Source organism: Cyrtonyx montezumae, unplaced genomic scaffold, assembly GCF_038088225.1.
Source record: "Cyrtonyx montezumae isolate F1298 unplaced genomic scaffold, pur_monq_1.0 scaffold_3, whole genome shotgun sequence".
Taxonomy (NCBI): domain Eukaryota; kingdom Metazoa; phylum Chordata; class Aves; order Galliformes; family Odontophoridae; genus Cyrtonyx; species Cyrtonyx montezumae.
The window spans coordinates 110,773,910-110,788,820 of NW_027072034.1; the positions used below are offsets into that span (position 1 = coordinate 110,773,910).

Sequence of the window (14,911 nt, forward strand, 5' to 3'; positions counted from 1 at the left end):
TGGGATAGGTCGGTATTCCAGCTGATCTCAAGTATGAACTTGCCAAATTTGTATGAAGGAACACTGCTATTCAATTAGCTCAAACTGCTAATCTGTAGCTGCTTTAATCCGTGATGACCTCAGAGTATGGCCCTAAGTTTTGCAAGATTCAGGAAATACTTCTGAAAGTAGTAATAAAATCTCTTCATGTGGTTCCAATCTCAAATGAATTTTGGAGCAGGAAAAAGATGAACAGTTCTCTTGATTTTTAGTTTTTCCTAAATTAGGACAAGGAGTGTAGCAGGATGAAATAAGTTTGAGTTCAGTGTTTGTCTGTTATTTGCTAAGACAGTACAGAGGCAGTAAATTTGGCTCTGGAGTCATTAAGTATCCTCATTCCACACAGTGAATCAGAACAGCACTGTATCGCACTGTCATCAGTGGTGATGCTTGGTGTCACTACTACGAGCTTTCAGGCCGTTGTGTAGAGAGCGATGAGTTCCCTCCTGAGCTCCTCCGTTCGGATCGAGCAGCCCTGTATACCCCAGCTTTGCGCTGAGGCGCGGCCCCGCGCATGCGCGCAGCTCCCAGTAGGGCCGGGCGGGGGGCGGTGCTACGTGACGGCGCGGAGGTGCGCGGGAGGACCGGCGCAATGGCGCGCGTGGGGGCGACGCTCGATAAGCCGGAGCTCCGCGCCGCCACCGCCTCACAGCCGGAGCCCGCCAGAGCCGCGGCCATGTCCTCCGTCATCTCCTACGAGAGCCTTGTGCACGCCGTGTCCGGCGCCGTGGTGAGCGGGCGGGGCGGGGGAGCTGTGCGAGACGTGGTGCTGGGTTTTGCCGTGGGAGGGTTTTGTTTCCCGCTGTGAGAGCGGGAGCCCCTCGCGTGAGCTCACTGCTGGAATACTGCACGCTTTCCTTCGGCTCCCGCAGAACGCGGCAGTGCTTCCTGGCCCTGTCAGCCTCGCACCTGTGTGTACAGACCGGGATAAATAGGGTGTGCTCCTCATCGCAGCTTCTGATGCGAGCCAGAATCGTAAATCCATGTACAAACTTAAAGCCTGATTGAATGGCTCCTCAGCACCGTGCTGGTGGTAGGCTGGTGGAAATCCCCTCTCGTACTTCGCCATGCTTACACCTGAGCTGCAGCGGTCCTGGGAAGGAAGACAGAAATTCGTGGATCATTTGGACTTCTGTACCTTTATGGGTTCCACACATACGCATGCAAATTAAGGTTCTGGGGCAAGAAGACCTTTTTCCAAAAATGACCTATCTTATTTTTTCCCCTCCCTTTTTTCCCAAACCATATTATGCTGGAAACCTTGACTTTTATTTGTTTATTTTGTCACGTTGAATATATATTAATCTGCTTATGGATTTGTTTGCTGCAGTAATACACAGATTTTGTCAGGATCTCTTATGCAGGTGCACAGTTTGAGCATCGTCTCAACATCTGCTAAAATTATTATAAGGCTGATGAGGAATGGGGCTGCTAAGCATGGAGAAGAGAAGGCTCTGAGGTGACCTGATAGCAGCCTTTCAATGTCTAAAGGGGAGAGGCAGGAAAGAAGGGGACTGACTCTGTAAGTGTCTGTGGTGATTGGACAAGGGGAAACGGTTTCATACTTAAAGGAGGGAGATTTTAGGTTAGTCATAAGGAAGAAGCCTTGGTTGCCGAGGGAGGCTGTGGATACCCCACCCCTGGAGGTACCCAAGGTCAGGCTGGAGGGGCTCTGAGCACCCTGATCAAGCTGTGGGTGTCCCTGTTCGTTGCAGAAAAGTTGGATGACCTTTAGAAGTCCCTCCCAACTTGAAGGATCTTATGATTCCATAAAAACGCAACCTGTGAACTGTACTGAAGTGATGAATCAGAGCAACTTGTCTGATCACAACATCATCACTTTTCTTTTTCTTCCGGTTCAATTAAAGTCTACTTACCCTCTAGACTACCAAATCAAGTCTGACACTAATTAATTTAATAGTACTGTGAGTGGGGAAAAAAAAAAGGCTAACTATATTATAGGATTTTTTTTTAATCTACATATAGCTGTAGGGTGATCTTATTCCAAAAGCTATGGGAACGTCAGCTTTATTAGAAGTATTATGGCAGTAATTAAGCTATTCTGAATATTGACTGTCAGTATTTACTTATTTATGTACATCTGAAAACCAGCAAGCTGTAGGCATTGATCATGCAGACCTCTCCCTGGCAACAGAATCACTTCAGGCTGCTTATGGCCACCCCCTGGTTCCTGTCAGTCGCTGGCAGCACTGTGGTGATGCTGACCAGGGAGCTGATCCAGCTAAAAAACTTCTTTCCCTGGTGGGAAAAGTTCTGCTTCTGTCAGATAACCTTCCTTGCCTTCTACATCACTGTGTAGTGCCCAAATAGTTACACCCCTAGAACTGAGGTGATGGGGAGCACTGTTTACCACCAGTTAGAATTGCTTAAGCCAGTTTGTACCTGTTCTAGAGATTGCGCAGTGATAGCTTGACTTGAGTTGGCAAAGTGCTGAGCTTTAGTACTGACTGGAAGGTGGTGCAAAAGCAGACAGTGGAATGTCCCCCTTCCAGCAGCATGGGGTCATACTCTGCATTGCACCTACCTGCATGCAGCAGTGAGTTACTTTCTCCTGCTGGTGTCATGACTGATCCTGAGAGCAGTTTTGTTTTCAGACCATGCCATTGAGTCATTCTGTTTACAAGCCCATGAGAAAAGTAACACTGCTTCTCTCAGCTTCTTCTCATCAGTTTAGCTATAGGATGGAGAGAGGGTGCAAATTATCTTTTGCTGGCTGTAAGCTTTTAATCAGCTGAGTTAGCTCGTGGCTTTCTTTTGAGCCATAGCTTCTTGTATGATTTAAGCTGGTTTAAAGGAACCTGTATCTTGTGTCTACCTATTTGTCCTGTCAGTTTCTACCCAAACCTTTCACAACTGTTTCAAGTAAGAAAACAGAAATGGAGAGTGTGAATGTTAACGTTGCTATGGGAAGGATTGCCCTGAGAGTGGGATTCAGGATGAATCTTGCTGTGGGATAAATTGAGCATGCACCGAGTGCCCCACTGGTTATACTGAGCAGGTGGGAGCTGGGAATGAGGGTAGGTAGGAGCAGGGGGAGGCTCCTGCAGCTGTTGGACTCCACCTTGCAGCCTTCTCATCACTCAGTAGTAGCTGTATGACTACTGATGAAAGAGTCTGGTGGCTTTAGCAGCCATTTAATGTTAACAGCCCATGGAAATATTAAATACAAGTTTACACCAGGTCAGATTCTTTTTAAGTTAGATATTTTCTCAAAAACTGTGTGATCATATTAATGCAGATGTACTTGGTAGGTAGGGCTTAATTACCTAAGCTGGGATTTAGTACAGTGCTAGATGAAATCCTGAAAGGAATATATGTGTATATATATATTCTTTTAATGAGTAAAAGGTTTTTTTATGTTTTTACATTCTTTATTTTTATTTTGTTAAGAATAGTGGTCCTGTAGAACAGCAATTGCTTGTCAGTCCTTGCCAGAAATAGGAGACGTTGCCTAGTAATAGTTAGAGAAAGTCATTGCTACGTTTTTCTCCTCTGCTCACAGACTTGGACAGTTTTCGAACAAAATGCTGTGAATGGTTTTAGCTCTAGCATGATCTATTAATTTGTAATAGAAAGAAGTCTCTTCTAAGCATAGAAACAAAACCCATTTGATCTGTAATATTCTTACATATGGCATTGGTCCCTTCTTCAAACATAGTACGCCTGTTTCTGGGTGAGAAGGAAAAGGCTACCAGAGAGTTTGCCAGGTATCTCTTCAAGCAATTGATGTACTATATAGCCTATTTATTTATCTATCTATTTATTTTCAGGGCAGTATGACTGCAATGACTGTATTTTTTCCTTTGGATACAGCTAGGCTGAGGCTTCAGGGTAAGTGTCAAACTCAGTTTTCTTTGTGCAAGTTTGTAAGGGTTGTTGCAGGGGGGCCCGTCTTGCATGAAGAAGAATCTCACTTGTGCAATGCCTTTTAATTGCTAACACTCACTGTGTTGACAGGTGAAGGTAAATTCTCTTTTGAGAAGTATTGAGCAACCTCTTAATTAGCTGGAAAGACTGTGTGACCCATGGCCAGATTTGGATTCTGAATGGCTGCCTTACACTGAAAAGAGAGAGATGTGATGTGACACAGGATTCCATGTGTGTGGTGCTGGTGTTTTCAGCCACTGAGAACATCTGGCACTGCAGGGGCATATTGTGAAGGAGGAGCCTGGAATCACTTCTGGGAATGGCATAAAGGGAAGAGTCAGGGGTAGAACTGGGAGCAGGAATATCTGATATTTATGCAAATTCCACCGGGGTACAAACTCTGTTCTAGTGCTCTGTCCTAAGCAAAAGTGACACAGAATTAGCACCCACCTTAGCACTGCAATTCAAAGTACTGTGGAAATGTGAGGCAGGTGGTCAGAAATGAATGGTGGTGAAGTTAACACCATGCTGCTCTTGAGCAGTTTTCCACAGAGAAAAAGACAGCAGAGTTGGTAACTGCAGACACATTGGAGCCCCAAAGAAGCTGCTCACTGGGGAAAGATGGACGTGCCAAATAGCCTTACCCAGCAGATGGGAATCAGGAGATGCTTTCTGGAGCTCTTGCAGCAGTAGACTGTGTGTCCCATACAAGGGAGGAGAAGTAGTACACTGTTTGTGGATGTGTTCAGAGCAGGAAGGATAGGGAGCTGAAAGTGAGTCCCAAACATCAGTGCAATCTAAAAATGTGATTCTTCTGTTTCCAAGTTGATGAGAAGCGGAAGTCTAAGACAACACCAGCAGTCTTATTGGAAATCATCAAAGAAGAAGGCCTGTGAGTAGATTCTAATTTTCCCCTTGTCCTTATGTAGGCAATATCTAGAACTTGGTTTGAGTTTGCTTTGCAAGTGGAAGAGTTAGCCCAAATCTCTGTGGACACAGCTTTCTGCTTTGAAAGGAAATGTCCCTGTGTCTCAGTGAGTTGCGTGGCAGAAGCTGTTCACCTTCATTTAATTGGATTAACTTTCTTGGGTACGTTATGCAGTCGAGCTGTTTAGCCATGTAACTGTGCCTCCATGAGCGAGGTGGCTGTGCCCGCTTTAGAAATGAAGGTACAGTTGTGCACAGACCTGCACGTACCTGATAAACCAGCTTTGTCTGCCCAAATTCTTGGGTGTGTCCATTTCTCCTAGCGCAGATGAAACTCTTGGACAGCTGAGTCACTTTGAGCAAGAGAATTGAGACATTTACCAGGTGGAAGTTTCTTCTGGTAAGAAATGGTAGGGAACAAGTGATTCTTTGCGCTAGTGAGATTTGAGGTCTATGGAAAAAAGACATAACTTTCAGCCATGGTGTACTTCAGTATTTGCCTGCAGTCTGTGCTGAGTTGCTTGAAAGGAGCTGTACACCTGTCCTTGTCACAATTGATTTCCTGAGCGAATCCCTGGAACTTGAAGGTGGGCGAGAGTTTCCAGAACACAAGTTTAGCTTGGCCAATAACTCTTGGGTGGTTTTGAATGTGAGCAGTTGGCAGTTGTGTGCATCAGAACCTCTCAGCCTGTTAATGTGCTCCTTTGTGCACATTTCTACACCTTATTGCTCTAATGACTGTGACAAGTCAGCTTCAGTTAAACAAGACAACAAATCATTAACTGAAATGGAGCGACTGCAAAAACAGGCATCCTATATTTCCTGTGAAGGAAACATCAGTGATTCAGGCATAAGGGGAACAGTGTTCCCTCCAGAGGCACTTAGAAGACCTGGCTTGGCAGTGCATGAACTGTAGTGGTTTTAATGAAGTCTGGAATCACACAGAAAGAGCCTAAAACTAAACCAACATATAAAAGGACATCTATAAGAAAACCTAACTCAGTGATGTGAGGTCGTAGGCACTTTGTTGACCATAGCTTCTATTTGATTTGTCTCAGTACATGTTTTGAGAATCCTTTTCTCCTCTAGATGTAATATAATGTTGATTCTTCTTTTCATCTGTGATTGGTATGGCTAATTTTAAGCAGATAATGTCCTTTTTTTCTCACTTACTTGACTGATTTGCTCTGAACTTTACTGCAAGGAGTTTATTAGAACTTCCTCCCACCTTAAACTTGAAAGTTCAGACTGGTTTGTGACCATTAACATTAAAGCCATGTATGGTTAGTATTGGTTGTAGTATACAGTCTTGTATCTCTGGAGCCTTCAACGTGTCAAATCCACCTGCCCAAATAGATATTTTGCTGATAGTTACCATGACTTCTTCCTTACCTTAACTTGTGTTCTTTCCACTAGGCTGGCACCATATCGAGGATGGTTTCCTGTTATCTCCAGCCTTTGCTGCTCCAATTTTGTTTACTTTTATACCTTCAATAGTCTCAAATCTCTCTGGGTCAAAGGTCAGCATTCAACCACTGGCAAGGACTTGGTTCTTGGGGTTGTTGCAGGTAAGGGAATGTACTGAAAATATCTCTGATGAAACTGAGATTTTAAAATATATAACATTTTTCTTTATCAAGTCCGCCAGAGGTCTCACTCTGTGCCTATCTCTCCATACCAACTTGCTTTGTTGTACAGCTGTGGCGGCTCTTCCATGCCCTCCTCTCCACGTGATAAGCACACATAATTTGTTCATGTTGGGAATGCTGGCAGAAAGCACCATGCTGTTGTGGTCTAGTATTCTATTTCTGTGTGGTGCATTTGATATCTGGGCGTCGTCTTTTAAGATACTGAAGAGAAGTAGCAGGGAGAGAGAATTGTTTTCTTCAAAGGAAAGGCAAATGTCAATTCCAGAGTGTTCTCAATTAGGATGTTAGAGTTGCCAAAGTAAGGATTTGGTTGCCAGTTCTTAGACCTCTCTCAGGGTCATCTGGAAGGGACAGGAAGTCCCCATGTATATGCAGTGAGAACCATCTCTTCTTTTTCGTCCCTTCCTCTCCTGTGGATTCTGCAGCAGCTTCTTAGGAGTGACAACTTCTACTATTCTACAGGATCAGCAGCTCTTGTGAGCACATGGAAAAGTCTGTGTTTTGGGGGGAGGTGAAGGTGCTTTTCCATGGGTTTTTGCTAGTTTCTTGTTTTATCTCCAGCGTAGGTGATGGGTAAGTAGTTTGGAGGAAAGTAAGGAAATTTGTAGAGCTGGCCTTATTAGTGGGGTAAGCTCTGATCTAACGGCATTCTAGATCAAAGGCCACAGGAATCATGGTGACAGCTTCTTGTTTAAATGTCTAGGTAGTCTTCAACATCTTGTAATGAGCATCTTTTTGGAGTAATATCTGGTGTCAGCTGAAATATTCCACTTCAGGTGTTCGCTACCTCTCCTCACCATCTCTCACTTCTCCTACTGGTAGGCTGGGAGTGCTGGGCACAGTTCTGGACACCCTGTTATGGTACAGGTTACATGGAGGTACTTGTGAGTGTGTAGTGAAGGATCCAGAAGTTGATGAAGGAAGTAGAGCAAGTCTCCTGGGAGGAAAATTGAAGAGCCAGGACTGTTTGGAGAAAAGAGAAGGAAAGGGGCAGCACACAAGCAATTGCTGGTTTTGTTGCTGCAGAAATATCTGTTAAGAAGGCAAGACCAGGTGTTTGTTTCTACAAAGTTAGTTGAGAGGTAACTGTGCTGTTCATAACTGAGCTGGGAAGAGCTGTGCCAGGTGATTGCAGAAGTAACATTACTTAATCCTCCTTGTTATTGCAGGGTATGGTTTTAAGATACCTTGTTGCTGCAACCTTATGCAGCTGTGTCTGTTTCTCCACCCCCCTCCCTCCCCCCCCATACTTATTTCTGATTCTCATTTTCCCTGCTTTACTGTTGTTTGTTTGTGTGTGCAATCCCTATCTGCTCTTAAGAATCCTGTGTTTTGCCCCTCGAGTGTGCTTCACTTGTCTAAAAGTTTTCTTGTTTTCATTCATTTGGCAATGTGGGGTCTCTTTTCTGGTAAGCAAAGAGGGATGGATGCCTTTGGGATCTTCTGGTTCTCACTGACTTCCTTGTCTTGCTTGCATCAGGTGTTGTGAATGTACTCCTGACCACACCTCTTTGGGTTGTGAACACACGGCTGAAGCTGCAGGGAGCAAAGTTTAGAAACGAAGACATTGTACCGACCAATTATAAAGGCATAATAGGTAAGCATCTGTTGTCCTTAAACATGGAGGGGCTCCTTCCATGAAATCCCATCGCAAGGACTCTGAAGATCAAAGACTCTTATTCATACAACAGATCTCCTCCTTCTGGGATCTCTGTGCTCCCCTGTCACTCTGCAGTCGTGCAGTTTAACGGGAACCTGGACTGTGCCACCTCCAATGGTAACTGAGAGTTTGTGTTCTGCACGCATGTAACCCCAAGGCTTTTTGCAAAGGCACACGACAGCCTATTCAAATCCAGGAGGAGCAGTGAGCCCAGCCATGTGCTAGCTGGGAGGTATACCTCTGGATAGACCACTTGCAAATGTACGTTTTACTCACTGTAATTTCTAACCCACCATTGCCTTCAGGCTACCTTGCTCTATAAGAAAAGAGGCAGGTCATTTTGAAGAGGGTTTAGAAAACTAACTTTGATTCTGAGCTTGAACTGAAAAGATCAGGGCACCTGCTTTCCTGGCAAGCTTTACTCAAAGTAATAATGGTGTGAGGAAGTGCCTCCTCTGTCACTGTTCTTCCATTAACTTCCCATTTAGAATAGAGGATAAAAAATGAGACAGAGATGAGTGTTGATGTCTTCTATAAAATCAGAGCATCAGCCTTTAAGTACAACCTTGCTCTTCTTTTACTATCAGAAAGTTGTGTTCATAACCATAATGGTTTCTTGTCTACCTTATTTCTTAGATGCCTTCCATCAGATAATACGAGATGAAGGAGCCTTAGCATTATGGAACGGAACTTTCCCTTCCTTGCTGCTGGTCTTCAATCCTGCCATACAGTTCATGTTTTATGAAGGCTTTAAAAGAAAGCTTTTAAAAAAGCAAACGCAAGTAAGTACATTTTGAGACTGGGAGATGGATGTTCTCTGTTAAGAGACAGGTTCTTTGAAGAGATGTAGATTTGGTTCTGTTTCTTTTTTTTTTTCCTGAGGTGTGGAGCTTTTTGCCTTTTTTTTTCCCTCTTTTTGCATTTTGAAGTTAGTGGATTTTTTTAATAAAGGCTTATGGTTGTGATGCCAAATGGGCTGTCAACCTTTCCATTCCTAAGGAAGTTGTTACTACAACAAATTCCTCTTTCTGTAAACTAAAGCTGCACCTCTTGTCCTCATCTTTTTAGATTTGTTTGTGGCTCTTGATCTAAAGTAGGCATTTCAATTTTAATATATCTGTTTGAGAAAACAGGTAATTATTCTTACCCTGTAGCCCTTCCTCAAGTAAATTAAGTATTTTGGTTGCCCAAATATCTGATTGGAACCAACCTACTGCTACAATTTGGAGAATCTTTTGATATGGACTTCAACTAAATTTCGGTAACAAATTTTCACAGGTATGAGTTTTTGCACTTTCTTCCACTGAAGTACTTTATCACTTACACTGATTACAGGGTATCTGGTACATCTGGCACATGTTGGGCTTTGGAGGTGAGGATGGACTTCTAGCGGGTGTTCTTAGCTACTGGGGAATGATGTTTTTAGCCTTCATTGTCAGGACTATAATTCTGCCTGGTGACGTTGTGGTTCTCTCAGGTTTATTGAATCATATTCTAAGAGACATTCAGTCCATCGCCTTGCTTCAGGAGCATCTTGTGGATGTGTTATTTTGGATGTTGTGAAGCCTGAACTGGTTGTGAATTTAGGGCATGTTTAATGCTACTATCCCATATGTTACTTCCCAAGTTTGATTCAGTCATATGGCTTTATCTTCATGTCTTTCCACAACCTAGCTGGAGTGAGCAGGTGAGAAATACAAAAGCATGTGAGTAGGTAGGAATTGGAGATGTACTCCTGTTGTGGGGAAGTTGCTTGGTTGAAGTGTGTTTTGACTCTTAGAAGTGAAATAACCTCAAGGTTCATTATACTTCTTGGTTCTCTAAGGTTCTCTAAGTATCTTTGGAATTAGAGAAGCAGGTAATAATACAGAACTGTCAAGGATATGCAGGTAACAGGCTGATGGAGTGTTTTGTGTTGTTTTGATATTGAACAGCTCACATCTTTGGATGCTTTTGTCATGGGCGCAGTAGCCAAAGCCGTTGCCACCACCCTCACTTACCCTTTGCAGACAGTACAGTCAATTTTGCGGGTGAGTACTCTCTTTTGTTTCAGGGTAACTGATCATTTGTGAGAACATGTCTTTTTCTTTGAAGCCATACTGACAGGTTCTGATGGAACATGACATTGCTGTTCCAAATTGCTTCAAGAGCTATCAGGATTGACAAAGTAATGCGTCGGTATCATGCTGGTACCCCTTGCAGCTTAAAGACACTGCTTTACTTCTTTGGCTGTAAACAGAAAATGTGTTAAGTGGGAAACTAAAATCCTCTAAGCCCAGTTTGTTTCCAGATGACCTCAAGCTTTAAAATCTTTTATGTTTTTGTTTAATTTTAGAACTACTACACATTTATATTTTCACTGTGAGGTTATTGCTACTCTCCTAAGATATTGGGTGAATGTTGTGTCTGCTCAGCTTCTCTTCCATTCCACTTCCCTACACATTCCTGTGCACACAGTTACATCCACGTAGAAATTAAGTTTTTATAAAAGTCATTTCTTCTGAAACTTTCTCAGTTTGTGATTGTCAGCAGAGCTATTGCATGCATTTGGCCTCTTATCCTGTTCTAAGAGGCTGGCCACATCTCAGGAATTAAGGTTATAATACAGGCTTGTATTATTGAAATGATAGATTAAAAAAAAAAGCAAAAAACAAAACATTTTAAGCAAATGTGCCTTTATTTGGGTTCATTGGAGCATAGTCTGTTTTTAATTTGTAGTGCCTTTTCTGCTGGCATGAATGAGAACTGTCAGGAAAATCAGAGTGCTTGGTTTCAGCTTTAGCGTTGCACAGTGCTACAGTTTTCTTGGGTGTATGTCAACAGAACATCTTTAGCCCTCTTTCCTTTCCATGGTTACAGCAGAAATAGCTGCAGCTTTGTGACTCTCGTTTCCATGTTTTCTTCATCTTATGGATTCTTGAACAAAGTCCTTCTGTCTGTTGGTGGCAGTGTCATTCTTTAAAATGAGGGCGGCTCTGGTAAGTTGTGCTGATGGTTTGGTGACAAACCAACTGCTGCCTCCTGCTCACTCTAGCCTGAGGCAGCCAATTTTTTGTTGGCTTGCCCGAGCAGTGAGGAGTCACCTTTCTGGTAAAGCACAGCCTTGCTGTTGGTGTCTCAGTGCTGATGCATGCTTCTTACAGAGGCCTATGGTAGAAAAAAGTTCTTCTTTGTGGCAGCCCATCTTTTCCCCCTGATGCAAGGGGTACTTCCACATGAAAGTTAAGCTCTGTCCTCAAACCTGAATTATGGGGCTTTTTCTTCTAAAAATCTTTATCTTTGAGAAGCCTACTGCTCTCTCACAGTAATTGGGGTCTTTGTAATGAGCTCTCTACACCTTTACTTTCCTCCTTCTGGCAAAGCACTCCTCCTTGTTTCCATGAAATGAGCAGTTACCTGTGTCATTGATAGTGCTGAGCAGCTTCCAGCCTTACCTGTTGGTAGGTCTACCTCCCTTTCCAGTCTGAAAGTACATGGCACTGCTGTTACTCATTATGCAGGGAAGCTGTTTCTTCAACACTTTTGTCAGTAAACAGTGGATAAATTAAGCTCTTACTAGAGAAACAGCGGTGTTGTTGGTGTGCACAGCGTTCCTGGGTGCAGACGTTCTCTTTACAACTCATGCCTCGTTCCCTGAGTTAGAGAATGCTCTTTCCTTCAGGAAATCTTCAACTTTTGTTACTTCATGGAGCTTTGTTTGCAATACAGCAGAGCAATGTGAGAAGAGGTGAAAAGGAAACTCCCAAACCTGGTGGTGTCCAGAAACCCCTGAATAACATGGGCTTTGACTGTCACTGTAGCTTGAACCTAATTAGCATTTGGAAATTGAGAGAGGCGTCTGACTCTGACAAGAATGGTTAACCTTGGTTTCTCAGGATCAGATGGGTTAGTTACTGATGACGAGTCATTGCTTGTGAGAACCTCTTCACCTAAATAGTTTTCCAGTAGTGTTCTGTTGCTGCACGTTCTCAAGGCACATAGCAAAGGGACTTGTGAGAAATGTGGGATTTACACAAGCTCAGTTTTTGAGATTCTAAAAAATTTTCTCATGTAGAAAAACTGAAAGACAGCAAGCATGGCTCTGTTAGTGCTTTCTTGGTATCTGTCTTAAAACCAAAATATTCGATTGTATCACTGAGCATGTGAAGTCGAATAACTCAAGCTTTAGCTTCACACCTTAGCTGAATGTTATTAAAGCCTAGAACATTGACACAAAGAGCTGTAGGATAGACTCTTCAGGCTTTGTTACCCATGTACTGCATTCTCAGCTGATTAACATGGGGAGCTAATGCACTAAAATGCTGGGGCTGCTTTTTTTTTTTTTTTTTCAGTTTGGACGTCATAGATTGAACCCAGAAAACCGAACACTAGGCAGTCTTAAAAACGTTCTGTATCTTCTAAGGGAGAGAGTGAGGTGAGACTTCTGTTTGTTTTTCTAATATGGTATAAAGTGCTTGAATATTACTAATGTTGTCAATATTGCTGGATGTGACTCTTGTTTCTTTTTGCCTGTCCACTGCAGCCTGACATTTGAATCACCCGGGTTATTTATTTTTTTATATTATAATGTAGAAATGCACAAAACCGAATTCTCCTTGAAGTCTGTGCAGCAGCTGGTATAAGGGAGACCTGTTGATTTACCTGTAACTTTAAAAAGAAGCAAGTTTCTTGCCCAGAATGCTTAACTTATAGACCCTTCTGTGAAATGCTTTTAATCGTAACCATCATTTGAGAGATCAAGAATGATCTGAAGATCCTTCCAGTTGTCATTAACTTGTAATCATTCTTTTTTTTTTCTTTTTAGGCGTTTTGGATTAATGGGACTCTACAAAGGCCTTGAAGCAAAGCTCCTGCAGACAGTCCTTACTGCTGCTCTTATGTTTCTAGTATATGAGAAACTGACTGCGGCAACCTTCAGAGTCATGGGATTAAAGCATTCCCGCAGACACTAGTTCCTGAGAAAGGAACCTATGCCAAATGTTATGGGCTCTAGGAAAAAAAAAAAGTATTCTGTTTTTGAGACTGCACTTGGGTAGTAATGGTTCCTCACTTGCTCTTCTTTAGCCATATCCATTCCTTGGAGAAGTTTGGGATGCAGTCTGTAGGAAGTGTTGCCACAGCTTTGGGGTAGCCCATTCCCTGCTCTTCTGTGGACTCACTGTGTTAAGAAACAAAGCAGAGACCTTATTCAAACACTTGAAATGCAATTCCAACTGCTTTGTCAACTGGCAGACAGTCACAGTGAGAATGATTCCCTCACTGTGTTGTACTTTCTGGTTTTCTTTGAATTGCTCTCAACTATTCTCCCTGTCTTTACCTTTTGTCAACAGCCAGTTTCGTGTTATTCTCCTCACACTGAATTTATGTTACTCCATAATGTGGATCATTAAAACAGTTCAGAAAGATCAAGATTTTGACAGTTTCCTTTTAACATTTACGTGTTTGCAGCACAGAATGACTGGGTGTTCTCCCACAAACCTGGTGTTGACATTTCTGAGCAGCTGCCATGAATGTCAGCAGTGAGCAGGCACAGTGCCTTCCTGAGCCCACAGGCAAATATTCAGTGCACACACTGGGTAGAAAAGGTGAGCACCTCAAGGAAGTGTCTCCCTGCACAGGAACAGATACGGTTCTGTATTTTCAGGATCCTTGTGGAGAACATGAATTCATGTTCTCATGCAGATGGGGAGCAATAGCCCATGCTTTATCAGTGGCATGCCTTCCCAGAAATGGCATCTCTTTGTTTTTCCACAGATCTTCCCAGAAGCTTTCCCCACCAGAAGGCCAAAGGGTCTTAACTGTTGTCCCAGCTAATGCAAGTGTGTATGTTCTTTATGCATAGTTTTGTTTAGTCATCCTTGGCCATAAAATGCATATAAATATTGCTGTCTGACATGAAGTCTGCAGCAGGATTCTTCTGAAGTACAGTCTTATAGTTGAAGTATTGAGAATGTCTGTGATAGTTAAACGCCAACAAAGTCTGGGAGAAATGCTGTAGGAGATTTCTTAAACTGTGAAATAACATCTCCAGCTGGATTTGAATCAACTCTGTGCATGAAACGAGAATGTCTTCCTGCAGAAATATTACCCTCTTTTGCACAAAAATAAATTGGACTTTAGTTTCAAAAAGTATTGGAAGCACCAGTGTACAAGAAAACTGCACTTTGCGCTTTACTTGGTGCTTTTCATCCCAAATGGCATTTCCATGTGACATCAAGTAGAATGAGTAAGCACAGTGAGCTGGAATTATACTTTGCTAAATGACAGGACATTTCCTGAGATGATGTAGATGTCACTGATGGTAAAGAAGCAATCACACTTCTGAGAATTGCAGTCAAAATGTTCTGTTGACTGAAATGAGGGATCACATGGGAAGAGAATTTGATGTCTTGCTATTTTTATTAAGAAATTCTCTGTTGTCTGAATGGCTTCTGGTAAACCCCTTTGGTGCAGAAGGGTCTGTGACGTTCTTGCTCTCAGAATTATTGCAGGTGAGCTGGAAGGCTGCTGGCTTTATGCAAATGCCAAGTGTTTCTGATAACAATTCAGCTGAAACCTGTGTCTGCTGGAAGTTCTAACTCAGTGTCTCAGACCTTCTTGGTCCATGTGTCATGAGGCAGCAGTTCCTGCAAGCACAGAAAGCATTTTCTGGTTTCTCTACTTGTAAGATGGAAGTAAATGCTGACGTCTAGCTGAAAAATAGGATGTGTAATGTGTATCTTTCTGGAATGGGTTGGATAGGGATGTT

At 42.8% G+C, this 14,911-nt stretch overlaps 1 protein-coding gene across 1 annotated transcript; it reads left to right on the forward strand.

The window, feature by feature from the left end:
• The first annotated feature begins 617 nt into the window (after nucleotides 1–617).
• Nucleotides 618–13,572, forward strand: SLC25A17 (solute carrier family 25 member 17). Its single transcript, XM_065742898.1, has 9 exons — nucleotides 618–769; nucleotides 3,831–3,891; nucleotides 4,753–4,819; nucleotides 6,271–6,422; nucleotides 7,984–8,100; nucleotides 8,800–8,945; nucleotides 10,098–10,193; nucleotides 12,495–12,577; nucleotides 12,968–13,572. Exons 1-9 carry the CDS (start codon nucleotides 632–634, stop codon nucleotides 13,113–13,115), a joined length of 1,008 nt encoding a protein of 335 aa, XP_065598970.1. The 5' UTR covers nucleotides 618–631; the 3' UTR covers nucleotides 13,116–13,572.
• The last annotated feature ends 1,339 nt before the right edge of the window (nucleotides 13,573–14,911 follow it).

Coding starts and splice junctions, on each gene's coding strand:
- SLC25A17 (XM_065742898.1), top strand. CDS start 632: ATGGCGCGCGTGGGGGCGACGCTCGATAAGCCGGAGCTCCGCGCCGCC. Junction 770..3,830: donor ACGCCGTGTCCGGCGCCGTG/GTGAGCGGGCGG, acceptor ATTTATTTTCAG/GGCAGTATGACTGCAATGAC. Junction 3,892..4,752: donor AGCTAGGCTGAGGCTTCAGG/GTAAGTGTCAAA, acceptor TCTGTTTCCAAG/TTGATGAGAAGCGGAAGTCT.